A 13,773-nucleotide genomic window follows, 5' to 3' on the forward strand; every position below is an offset into this window, starting at 1 on the left:
AATCTCACCACGGGGACAATAATGTATAGCCTATCATATCATACAGTACGGTACGGTACCGTATTGTATCACATCGTATCCTATCATATATATTTCATAGACAGATAGATGAAAAGGTATAAATGCATGACCAGAAAACTTTGGAAAGGAACAATAAAATACACAAACTAGGCTACATATGATGTGTTTCTGTGAAGTCTGGACTATTAAGACAGCAATACTTTTGCAGCTCCTGAGTCCAAGACAAATTTCCCATACAGGGACAATAAAGTCTATTGTATCATATTGTATTGTATCATATTGTACAGTATCCTATTGCATCGTATCGTATATATATTTCATAGATAGATAGATAAAAATGTATAAATATGTGACTTGAAAAGGTTTGAAATGAACAAAAAAATACATTAAAAAATACATTAACTGTTTCTTCAAAGTCTGGGGCCCCCAGTGGAAAATAATATTATTACAGCAGTGTTGATGGGGTGTGGTGAATGCATAAAAAATGATTTTCATATTTAAAAAGTTTAAATGTTTGAGATATTGAGCTGAAAGACACGAGACTATCCCATGTAGGAACTGTTGTCAGTGTTTTGCTGTGAGGGGACATATATACGTGTGACGCACAGTGTTTGCCTCTGACCAATAGCGAGTTGTATTCCCACGCAGGCGCAGTTCACACACGCTACACATGACATGACCCTCTGCATTGAAAACAATGTGGTGCTTCTCCCAACAGAGGAGGTTTCTCCACTCCTCCTTATGTCTAATGAAGAAGTTAAAAGGAAAGACTGCGGCCGAGCAGCGCTGGCTCCAGAGGCAGCTCAAAGACCCGTATGTTAAAGCTTCTCACGCCCAAAACTTCCGGTGCAGAAGCGCCTTCAAGCTGCTGGAGATAGATGACAAGTTCAGGCTGTTAAAGCCTGGATACAGTGTGGTGGACTGTGGAGCTGCACCTGGAGCCTGGAGCCAGGTGGCGGTACAGAGGGTCAACTCAGCCGGGACAGGTGAGACACATAGGAGGGGACACCTACTGATAACAGGGACACCAGGCAGTAGGCTATGATTCAGTATTGTTGAGGCTGTGTCAGAGAAGTACTGAAGACCTTGGCTGTCCTCCTTAAAATATTACTGAAGTTTATTGGAGAAGTTGTTCTAAATTATCATCTCTTGGAGAACGAGCTCTGTTTATTAGTCAGTCCTGGGAAATGCCAAAACTCATCCAAAAATTATTAGAAATATTCTTCTGGCTGCAGTCATCTATGGAGTAGAATAAATAACACTGCAGGAACTATTCAACAGATTTTTCAAGATAATCAAGTTTTACAAAAATAGGAGTTTTTTGTTTACAACATTTGCATATGAACAATTATATTATTGACTCAGTACCTCTCTTTACATTTTTTTCATTTTTTAAATATTTGGTATGACTTTTTATTGTATCATTCAATGTCTGCCCATCGCTTTTGTAATTATGTAATACATATACTGTGTATGTCAGAGTTTATGGGGAGTTAGGGAACAATAATACCATCACAGTTGAAAGGCTGGAGTTGCAATTAACTATAAACGATGGACAGTTTATAAAAGTGTTAACAATTTTTATTGTGTCGTCATAAGTAATTAAGTTTGATGAGTTCCAGTCATTATGAAACATCCCTGCAGTTGAAAGTTTGGATAGCCTCTAAAATTTACACCAATGGAGAGAAAAAGTCAGAGAGCCACATCAATGTTCTGTAATTATCAGGTTTTTTTTTTAACAGACTGTTAAGTATGCTTATGTAGTAGATGTCACTGCTGATGTCAAGTGTTTTTGAATGTTTTAGTGATTAGTTTTATTTTTTCCACCTGGCAGTCAGCCTCTGCCTTCCATTTACTTTATTAAAAATCAACAGTGCATCATGTCTGTTTTTATTCTGGCCAGAGTTTTACTTTTGTCACTTGTATGTGCATGTTGTTTTGTAAAGTATGCACTACATTATCATGCAGAAAATAAACAAGCAGAGGAGATGTTACATGTGATGGATAACCAATATCAGGACCTCGTTAAGTCTATGCAAGTTCATTTTATTCTAACTAATGGGAACTAGTGACTCATCAGAGGATAGGATGTTTACATAAAAAAAGTAAGCATTTTGGTTAGCAGACATATACCTAACAGTAGTGTGGTAATTTATATATTAACTTAAAGGGATAGTTTTGATTTTTTTAGGTGAGGTTGTATGAGATACTTTCCCACAGAATGCGCAGGTGTGGACTCTTCCAGCAGCCTCTCTGTCAGCTCTGCTACATTTATGCTATATTTAGGTTCTTGTGTCTACTTTGCAAGTGTTAGTGGTGCTTGTGGTCCTGTTAGACAGTGGTGGAATGTGGCTGCAAGTTCCTCATCAGGATGAGGAAATCAAGGCACCAGTCTGTAAACTCTCCCTCTGCCGACTTCTAGCTAATTAGCTGCTAGCTAGCCAGGTCAAGGTTTCCAAATGTAGACTTCAGTAAACATCGAGGAAAAGATGGAGAATAATGGACACCAGCTGAACCAGCCGCCTGCTAGCCATTGTACAGGTACTGGAAAATAAACTGGACAACCTCCTGGCTGCATTAGTTTCCACTGGGATATCAGGAACTATGATATCCTTTGATTGATCACAACTGACTAAATCCTGCACAGCGCTATTCAACCAGGAGGCTCTTTTTTCCTTATGGTGATCTGGCAAAGCAGAGGACTCTGGTGAGAGAAGGAGAGGAGGTCTGTGCTCTATGGTGACTAAGGACTGATGTGATGGTGGAGATGAGAGGTGTTGTCCTCGTCCTGCTGTGGATAACTGCTAACCTCCACAGAGCAGCAGCGCAGCACTGCCATGTTCAGGAGGAGCAACCATGCAGCCAGATGCACAGACAGTTAAATCATTCCACAACCAGAAACCATAGATCAACAGAACCATCTGGAAACATGGACAGTTATAAAGCAGCAGCCAACAATGTAAGAAGATGCAAAAAGGATTAAATTACAGTGCACAAGTTAAATGAGCTGATGGGTTCACATTTCACTGGAGTTGTACTTTGTGTAATTCCATGTGACAAATGAATGGTTGGTTGATCGATTGACAGGATGTGAATTACCAGCCCGTTCTTATTCCGAACTTGTAAAATACCGCCGCTTTGTCAGTGATCAGGCGTTAGATACTGATGCACAAAGGCACATTTTGTGGCGGTAATATGCACCAGGCAGCAACAGCTGTTGATGCAGGGGTCACCATCTAAATTCATCATATACCTGTCCTATGTCAGTGGACGTCCGCATAAGATACTGATGCACAAGAAAACCTTTCATGGCGTTATGAAACACACCGTGGTAACAAAGTAATAAATCAAGCTGGAAAGTGCCTATAGGGCAGGTGGGAGGGGAGGTGGATGGGTCCAACAAACCCTGGACTTTCACCCGGGACCCCGCTGTTTGCTTCCTGTTTGAATGTTTAGCCAAACCATGATGTTTTTTTCTAAACCTAACCACCTGCTTTTGTTGCATAAGGAAATAAAACATAAAAAAAAATCCAAAGTGTTAGTTAGTTATGTTGTAAATTTATTAAAAAAAAAAAAGACTGTATGCATCTAATGAGCAGAAACGGTACATTTCCTGTGAAGATGTAAGTGTGACAAACTTAAATTGACACGTGCTCCTGGAACATCAGCAACAGATGCAGGAGGATACCTAGCATGTCATATGCAGACGTGAAAGTCCACAGACAAAGTGATATTTGAAGGGTTGGGATGAGAACACATTGATAGATGTCGGTCAGTATGCCTCCACTTTGGAGAAGCAGGCAGGAACACTGTCACAGAAGCTAAGCAAAGTACTGCTGTGGAGGGGGGCGGCAGCAAAATGTAATTTAGACACAAAAAAAAGGCCCATCTAAAAAAAAAACTTGTCTAAGTGCATGCTTTACTTGTTTTTACTACTTTACCTTTGTAAAAACAGCCCTTTCTGGCAAGGAACTAAAGCTGTTATATCGCTCTCTTTAAAGCTACGAGACTCCACTGACAAAAGCAGTAATTTTACCTTGCTGAACACAGGAGCTGCTGGTCTACCACTGCCTTGATCTGTAATTTGTTTATGGTATGGTGTGACTATGGTGAATCAAAACTGACTCTTCAATACACCAAAGTCACCTGATAACTAAAACAAACTAACTTATTAAAGGCAGTGCTGGAGAAGCAGCTCCTGTGTTAAAAATTACTGTTTTGTAAATGGACTCTGGCTTTGAAGAGAGCATAGATAAGTTTTAGTTTCAGTTCAGTTCCCTGTCTGAAAGAGCTGACTATGGATAAGCACTGCATACAACTTCACTTCAAAACAGCTGAACTGTCCCTTTAATATTGAACAATAGATTAAAGAGCACATAAAAGAGCTTTAAGGTCTTAAGGTTGTTGAACAAATCACCACTAATGGAATCATTCAGCCCATTAACAGTGTTCAAGGTTAGCTGTTAGTGTCATCAGTAAACTCTGAATTCAACCAATGACTACTTTCCTTTAGTGCTGAAATTACAGCTTTAAAAATGAGTAATATCTGTCACTGAAAAGTATAGCATAGGCTATTTTAATGCATTTATTTTAAAACAGGGAACAGGAAAAGAGGTTAACTGCTGACAGATCACTCAGGATGTGACTTCACTGCATTTCTGCTATAATTAGTTCTTATTTGTGTGGTAATAGCTACAGTTCATCACCTGTTGGTTTGTGTTATATAACCACATTGCTGTGTCAGCCCACGATACATCAAATATGATGCGAGTAACAAATAATACCTCCTTGTAAATTACATTTGAAATGTTTTCATGCATCCTAGATCCAGAGTCACTTCATGGTACAGTTGTTGGCATCGATCTGCTGAACATACCACCTCTGGACGGTGCCCACTTCCTGTCCAGTCATGATGTCACCGACCCGGTCACACATGCCAAGCTGCGGGACCTGCTCCCGAACGGCCAGGCTCACGTCATCCTGAGCGACATGGCACCCAATGCCAGCGGTTTCCGAGAGATGGACCACGAGAAACTTATCACAATGTGTCTGTCTTTGATAGACTTGGCTGAGAGGATTTTACAGCCAGGGGGCTCTCTGGTTTGCAAATACTGGGACGGGATCCTTGCTCATAAACTCCAGGAGAAACTCTCGAGTGTGTTCAAGAGTGTTCAGACTTTAAAGCCAAATGCCAGCAGGAAGGATTCAGCTGAGAGATATTTCCTCGCTAGAATGTACAGAAAACCAGTACAATTATCATAGCTGTCTTCAAGTTGTCCTATGTGTATCCTAAAATTAACAATTTTTCCAATTTAGATGTTCTATGGAAGTTCACAGATTGTGTTTTTGAAGATTAAACATGAAGAGGAGGCTTACTCAGTAGCTCTGATCAAAAGGTGGCACTGTTGAGACATCAGTGAGGCTCACAGCTGCAGGCGTTGACACATTACATACTGCCGGTGCTGATTTTTATCCCTGCAAACTTAACACAGTAGCAGCAGTGAATCAGTAATATGTAAACCTATGCAAGAATCATCAGTGTGATATTCCTCAAGAGCCCGATGCTGTGTTTTCTCTGAAGTTATTGTTTGCCCCACAGTGTTTGTTCTACACAGTCAGCTTGGTATTTGCTTTGTTACAGAAAATCATTTACCAGTGCTGCTTATGCTAATAATTTTCACTGCCAGCCATGTAGAAATATGTAATCATTCTCTCATTGAGAGCTTATGAAGGGACAACCTAATACAGAGTCACATACAGCATGACTAATGGGAAGTGGAAGTTGTCGGGCTCTGCTCTCTGACAGTGCAGAGATGTCCATTTCCTGTGAAAATATTTTCAGCCCAGTAGACAGATTTTCTTTCAAGATTCTTTAAATCGCAGTGTTGGACGCTTTGAAAAGTACTATTTATTGTTGTTTCTGTGCTTTTTTGTACTGATTTGATTTTTGTCTGACCAGAGCTCTGAATCACTGGTAATGAAATAAAAGGATATTTCTACTAAAGCTGCTTTAAAACGACATAACTTACATATTTGATGTTACAGAGATCTATGTAGGGGTTCACAGTATAGACCTGTCAGCTGTACCACCAGCGTAGCAAAAAAATCTTGGCTGCATGCTCATACCGTCTGAGTGGCCCCCCCCTTCCCATTTTATGCCAACAGTAGAAAGATGACAGGACATGCCCCTCAATGTACAAATAACTGAAGAACAGTTCACCCTCAATATAAAAAAACATATTTCTTCTCTTACCTGTGCTTTTTATTAGTCTAAATCAGTGGTTCCCCACTGATCCAGCCACGGGGTCCAGATTTCTCCTTAGTCGTTAGTTCAAGTTCCACATAGTTTCATATTTTCATTGTTATTCTTGATTTTATGCCATGTCGTCGAGCTAGTTTGCTGTCTCTGACAAGTGTCTGTCCGTTAGTCAGTCACTCTACAGCAGGAAATGGCACTTTCAAATAGGCTACATGCTCTATGCTGGAAAATCACTGTACTTCAAAATTAAAGGGACATTGTATAGCATTTTCAGTTGTTTATTGGCAAAAATTGATGTCTGCATTCATAAATGTCATCTTTGGTGTATTATTACCTCCACCAATAATCTGACTTATTCTTGTAAAAGGAGAATTTTTCGGATTTGTTTGTACATTGGGCGGGTAAGTCACTGTGTGACTGAGAAGTCGAAGGAGAAGAGCAAGAGGCACTTCGCTACTACCCTAGCAAATTTGAAAGCCTGCACTACTGCAGCATAACAAAGTCCCACTCTTTGAGCATAATGCAGGGTCATGCATATGCAGCATCACGGGAGACGGAATCCTCGTCACCAAGAAAGCACAAAAGGGAATCAAAAAGGCAACGTGACCGGCAAATTCAAAAAATGAGGGTCAACATTGGGGAAGCCTTTCCCAGGTGGAAAGAGCTACTGAAGGAGAAAGGTAATGCAATCACAGGCCAGCGCCGCTGTCAGTGGCGCAGTGATGCAAGGGGAGGGATGAGGTGTGTGAGGTTGAGCCACTTGCCAGTTGTCAAAAGGCAAGACGTGATTGGTTTGTTTCAATTTACACCCGCCCCAACAGTCCTATGTTGTAAACACAGCCAGCATGGTGAGGAGGGGGTTTGTCAACTCGTGTCGCGTGTGTCTGTGTAGGAGCCTGAATGAATAATCCATGAAGTGGTTTCATTGTGGCAATACGCGTTTGAAACAGTGAGGCGCTAGAGTGCGCTATCCGTTTGAATGCAATATATGATTTCAATATTAGATGGGAGAGAGTCCTACACACTCTGGCTTTAAGTGTATTTTTAATCAATTTGACATGCTTACAAGTCACTTGTGGTCCATTCAGAATGGGCATGTGAACCACTTTTGGACCGCATTTCACCAGTGGGGAACCGCTGGTCTAAATTGTTTTGGTTTGAGTTGCAGAGTGCTGGAGACATCAGCTGTAAAGATGTCTGCACTCTCTCGAATATAATGGAACGAGATAACACTCAGCTAAAATATATTTAAAAACCTCAACAGCAATGTCTCTTTCCAGAAATCATGACCGGGTTTCTCAAGATAATCCACAGACCTTGCTGTGAGCAGTTTCATATAGGAACTATTTTATTTCTACCAAACTACACCCACCAACTGTATCACTGTGCAGAAGGAAGTGTGCATCTACTGCTAGCTCACCTAGCACCACTGAGCTAGCTAACATTACAGCTCAGCCAAGGAGGATACCATTAAAGTTTACATCTCACAGTGTCATTAGCATGAGCCTCTCATGCATGAGTAGAAGCACACTTCCTTCTGCGTGGTGATATGTTTGGTAGGTGTTGTAGAAAGAAAATAGCTCCTACATGGCACCTTGGTGACTTTTTGCTAGACTGGGGTGGCTGTGGCTCAGGAGGTAAAGCAGGTGGTCCATCAGTTGGAAGATCAGTGGTTCAATCCCCAGCTCCTGCAAGCCACAGCATCCTTGGCCAAGATACTGAGCCTCAAATGTGAGTGTGTTAAAGCTGAGTAGCAGGTGGCACCCTGTAGGGTAGCCTCAGCCACCAGTGTATGAATGTGACATGTAGTGTTAAAGCATTTTGAGTGGTTGGATCTATTGAGCAACTTTTCAGATCCTCTTAGCGACTCTATTTCAAAAAAGCGACAAGCAACAAATTCAGCAACATAGTCAGACCATCAGGGAACAAGAGAGCAATATATTGTAATTCATTCCCGTGCCTGCTGCTGAGTGTAATTGCAGTCCACAGCTCTCCTACCACCAGTACAGGGTCTCCCCTCTTCTCTTGCACTCTGCAGCAGGTGTGGGACAAGCAGGGCAGGAGGAGAGGAGGTGCCGCTCGCCATGGGAGGTCAGTTATAGTAAGCTTCTATGGTTACGGTGATGCTCTTGCTCTTTGGACTGGAAGCGTGAAAAAAGTGGTACACTATAGTTTAAATGCTGTCGCTCTCATTGAGGATTTTTTGATTGAATCTAATTCAGCAAAGTTTTAATGCAAGATTATGTAACCAATATGCAAATGAGGACATCTTCTTGTGACTTGTAGCAACACTTGGAGCAAGTGCTAGCTGCTTGTCTTGAGTAATCAGACTTTGATTTCTGGAAAGAGACATCAGTGTTGAGTTTTTCAGATATATTTATGTGGCGCTTTGAGCACCTCATGCCGAGTGCCATCTAGTTCCATTATATTAAAGAAGAGGCAGACATCTCTGTGACTGACATCTCCAACACTCAGCAACTCACACCAAAACAATCCAGAGTGATAAACAGGAAAACCATCTATTTCTGATTTTGGGGTGAACTGTCCCTTTAAGCTAAAATTACTCAAATAAATCTGAGATACTTTTACTATGAAGATTGCCTGGAGCGGGATTATAATAGAATAATATTTCTTTCGTGGTTGTTTAAGTCTTTAATACACCCTAGGCATGGGAAAAGGTAGTAAAAAATATATTTTCTGGCCTCCACACTGAGAAGAGATTACTGTATTTCAGAATAAAAGATTTTTCTGGAGTCATGTTTTAAAGTGCTGCAGGGTAGCGTTCACTCAATGTTTGATCCCAATCTTTCAGCATTAACAGCTGCAAATAGTAGCTTGATGCATATTTTAGTAGTCACTCTGTGATATCCTCAGTAACATGAGAATATGGAGGGACTTCAGGGTAATGCTGCTTAATTTATCGGCAAGCTAAGATGCTAGGTAGCTAAGTCATGGCTAGTCTAAGACTCTGTCTTTTGAAACGATTTTGTCACTGTTTTGAACTGTTTTTCCTCAAATTATTATTATTGATGTCTTTCTTTCTTTTTTGACATGATTGCCTGAAAGTCTCTGAATCCCCCATGCAATTACCACGGTTTAACCTTTTAACTTTATTGCTGGTGGACTAAACCATCTACAGCTCACACAGGGAAGAGAGCGCACAAGAGGCTTCAACAGTGTTTTAGAAACAAAGAATAGACTGTTAGCCACAGATAATAATTTGCTAATGAGGCTGACAATGTAAAATTAAAATTTGCAGATGTAAAACAAGCTTTTTATTTCCAGCTTCTTGAGTGTTGTCCCGATTTTTGGGCCCCAGGTAGTTTGTTCCACTATTCCCCACACTGAGGCTCCTGCTTCCATTCACAGATTAATAACAGGTCTGATAATCAGCAGTTAGAGGATGTTATGTATTATGGATGCTGTGCATAATGCTTGGAGATAACATTTTAAAAAGAGGTGATTATAAATCTGTTTTCTATGTAAGAAGTACATTAAGAAAAAAATCAGTTGAACATCAAACTTCATGGAAGTCAGAAAGTGTTTTTGTTAAATTGCAGGGTGGCCCATGTAGAAAAAAATTCCTTTACAAATTATCTGGCTGAGTACATGTTCATTATAGCGTAACTGCAAAATCAATTTCTTATGAAAATGAACTCCTTCAAATAACTGATAAATTATTATTGTTTATGAAATCAAATTATTCCTGAATAGATTTTTAAAATGTGATCATCCCACAAAATTAAAATTAGAAACTTAATCAAGACTGAGTTCGCATTTATGGCAGCAAAGGAAGAGATGGCTCACATGAATAAATTAACAAGACTGCTATTTAGCCTCTCTGTCTCAGAAGTGATGACTAACACAGTACGAACTGAAACCTTGGTGCCTCTTTGTCAAATAAACTGCACAGAGGGGGGGCTTGACCTCTAAATATGACTGTTTGGAATGAATGGTAACAGCCGTGCCTGTTGATGAAGCTGATAGTGAAAGATGTGAACAGATGACCAATTTTACTTCTCATTACTTGTTGATTATTCAGCCCTTTGCTATTTAGATTCAAATTATTCCAAAATTACTGTGGGATTTATGTAAATTCCACTGGAGCTGAGCACCTCAGCTCAGGATGAATGATGATTCATTCACAGGTTAATTCATTCTTCTCTGGCCAGCTGCAGGTTCAGATGTAAATATTAGTAAATTAAGAGAGAAAACAGTTGGAGAGCAGCGGATTTTAAATTCAGATTTGGTGCTGAGATGCTGTAATCCACTCCATAATTGTCTGAATTTTAAAAACAAATCTGTTGCATAAAAACCTCTTTGAACTGCTTTGATTTGTTTTTTTTTTGTTAAAAATATGTGCATGAAATTAACAGCGTGACACTATTCACAGTATCAAAGGTGAGGCATGTTAATGTTCCTCATACAACAGCCTAAATGCTTTTTTAAAGGAGCAGTGTGTTGAATTGATAGGATTTAGTGGCATCTTGCAGTGAGGATTGCAGATTGCAACTAGCTGAAACTTCTCCTATATGCTTTGCGTGAACTTGCGCACAGAGTTCCCTGAGTACTGTTCAGGAGGTTTTTACTGGGAGCTGAATTATCTGGAAAGGTTTCCTCCTCTCCAAAACAAACAGACCCAGTGATTTAAACCAGTAAAAACATCAAATAAAGCAGTTTCATGTTACAAATCAGTGTTTCTCTGGTGCTGTTTGGCATGTCACATATGGGCCACAAGTCCAGCACCTGCTAATGAGTGTTCACCTTTTTTCTCTGATAACTTAAGAACCAAAGTGTTTACCGGGTGCTGAATTATCTACAGAGGTCTCCTTATTTCCAAAACAAAAGCACCTGGTAATATAGCAGGTAAAAACACTTGATAAAGCAGTTTCACATTTAAAAAAAAAAAATGCGAAAGGCTCCAGTGTTTGGTTTGTATGTACAGGGCTACTGTACAAACATGATGGTGCAACATGGCAGACTCAATGGACAAGGACCCTCTCCCTATGTAGATAAACTGCTTATTCTAAGGTAATGAAAACACGACAATTCTTATTTTCAGGTGATTTTACACCATAGAAAACATGTAACTCATTACATTATATTCTGTTTCTGCCAATATATGTATATATATACAGTACAGGCCAAAAGTTTGGACACACCTTCTCATTCAATGCGTTTTCTTTATTTTCATGACTATTTACATTGTAGATTCTCACTGAAGGCATCAAAACTATGAATGAACACGTGGAGTTATGTACTTAACAAAAAAAGGTGAAATAACTGAAAACATGTTTTATATTCTAGTTTCTTCAAAATAGCCACCCTTTGCTCTGATTACTGCTTTGCACACTCTTGGCATTCTCTCCATGAGCTTCAAGAGGTAGTCACCTGAAATGGTTTCCACTTCACAGGTGTGCCTTATCAGGGTTAATTAGTGGAATTTCTTGCTTTATCAATGGGGTTGGGACCATCAGTTGTGTTGTGCAGAAGTCAGGTTAATACACAGCCGACAGCCCTATTGGACAACTGTTAAAATTCATATTATGGCAAGAACCAATCAGCTAACTAAAGAAAAATGAGTGGCCATCATTACTTTAAGAAATGAAGGTCAGTCAGTCCGGAAAATTGCAAAAACTTTAAATGTGTCCCCAAGTGGAGTCGCAAAAACCATCAAGCGCTACAACGAAACTGGCACACATGAGGACCGACCCAGGAAAGGAAGACCAAGAGTCACCTCTGCTTCTCAGGATAAGTTCATCCGAGTCACCAGCCTCAGAAATCGCAAGTTAACAGCAGCTCAGATCAGAGACCAGATGAATGCCACACAGAGTTCTAGCAGCAGACCCATCTCTAGAACAACTGTTAAGAGGAGACTGCGCGAATCAGGCCTTCATGGTCAAATAGCTGCTAGGAAACCACTGCTAAGGAGAGGCAACAAGCAGAAGAGATTTGTTTGGGCCAAGAAACACAAGGAATGGACATTAGACCAGTGGAAATCTGTGCTTTGGTCTGATGAGTCCAAATTTGAGATCTTTGGTTCCAACCGCCGTGTCTTTGTGAGACGCAGAAAAGGTGAACGGATGGATTCCACATGCCTGGTTCCCACTGTGAAGCATGGAGGAGGAGGTGTGATGGTGTGGGGGTGTTTTGCTGGTGACACTGTTGGGGATTTATTCAAAATTGAAGGCACACTGAACCAGCATGGCTACCACAGCATCCTGCAGCGACATGCCATCCCATCCGGTTTGCGTTTAGTTGGATGATCATTTATTTTTCAACAGGACAATGACCCCAAACACACCTCCAGGCTGTGTAAGGGCTATTTGACCAAGAAGGAGAGTGATGGAGTGCTGCGGCAGATGACCTGGCCTCCACAGTCACCGGACCTGAACCCAATCGAGATGGTTTGGGGTGAGCTGGACCGCAGAGTGAAGGCAAAGGGGCCAACAAGTGCTAAACACCTCTGGGAACTCCTTCAAGACTGTTGGAAAACCATTTCAGGTGACTACCTCTTGAAGCTCATGGAGAGAATGCCAAGAGTGTGCAAAGCAGTAATCAGAGCAAAGGGTGGCTATTTTGAAGAAACTAGAATATAAAACATGTTTTCAGTTATTTCACCTTTTTTTGTTAAGTACATAACTCCACATGTGTTCATTCATAGTTTTGATGCCTTCAGTGAGAATCTACAATGTAAATAGTCATGAAAATACAGAAAATGCATTGAATGAGAAGGTGTGTCCAAACTTTTGGCCTGTACTGTATATATATATACAAAACAAGTATGCTGGCATGGCTACGCATCAGTGTCGACTTAAAATGCTGTTATTTAGGCATTTAGGCAGATGTGTTGCTATGGTTAGGGAAAATCAAATCCTTATCCTCCATGGAAATCAGTAAGAGTGGAGGCAGTGTCAGACTGAAGATAGAATGTAACGATTTGAAAATTCAGTCTAATATCAGGCAAACTTTAAATATCACAAAGTTTCTTCCTCTGTAGTTCATGTGCAGGAGGGGATTTATGATCAAATTATGGTGATGAAGATGAGTTTAATCAGCTGCCACTTAAAAGTGTCACCTCGATCAAGTGTTGCCTGGGAATTCTGTGTATAAACAGTCTCTGGGAGGAAGGTATTTCTTTTTAGTTGCAGGTTATTATGGATAAAATTGTTTTCACTTGAGCGAGTTCTTTATTGATACATCAGCCTCGTCCTCTGTGCGCCGACATTATTTGCTTTGGTGTCAAAAGCCTGCAGAAAACATCAAATTAGAAAAGCTCAGAATCACTTTGTTCCCTGCATGCATGCTTTTATAAAAACTGTTTAGCTGCTGGACTTTGGAGTGATTTAGAAAATGTGGTGGTTTTCAGATACAAACTAGCAAATGATGTTCATCCGATACAACAACACTCAAAAACCTGGTACATTTTCACAGAGGGAATGCTTCCTCTTTTAATTTTGCTCCATCTGAATAATAAAAACAAACAGTCACTC

General features: G+C 40.4%; 1 protein-coding gene across 1 annotated transcript; it reads left to right on the top strand.

Moving 5' to 3' along the window:
* The first annotated feature begins 655 nt into the window (after positions 1-655).
* mrm2 (mitochondrial rRNA methyltransferase 2) lies at positions 656-6,025 on the top strand. Its single transcript, XM_033644344.2, has 2 exons — positions 656-1,007; positions 4,847-6,025. Exons 1-2 carry the CDS (start codon positions 719-721, stop codon positions 5,281-5,283), a joined length of 726 nt encoding a protein of 241 aa, XP_033500235.1. The 5' UTR covers positions 656-718; the 3' UTR covers positions 5,284-6,025.
* The last annotated feature ends 7,748 nt before the right edge of the window (positions 6,026-13,773 follow it).

Source organism: Epinephelus lanceolatus, chromosome 18, assembly GCF_041903045.1.
Source record: "Epinephelus lanceolatus isolate andai-2023 chromosome 18, ASM4190304v1, whole genome shotgun sequence".
Classification (NCBI taxonomy): domain Eukaryota; kingdom Metazoa; phylum Chordata; class Actinopteri; order Perciformes; family Serranidae; genus Epinephelus; species Epinephelus lanceolatus.

Excerpts from the sequence above, each read along its gene's own strand:
- mrm2 (XM_033644344.2), top strand. The coding sequence starts at position 719 with ATGTGGTGCTTCTCCCAACAGAGGAGGTTTCTCCACTCCTCCTTATGT. Across the intron at positions 1,008-4,846 it reads GGTCAACTCAGCCGGGACAG|ATCCAGAGTCACTTCATGGT; the intron begins GTGAGACACATA and ends CATGCATCCTAG.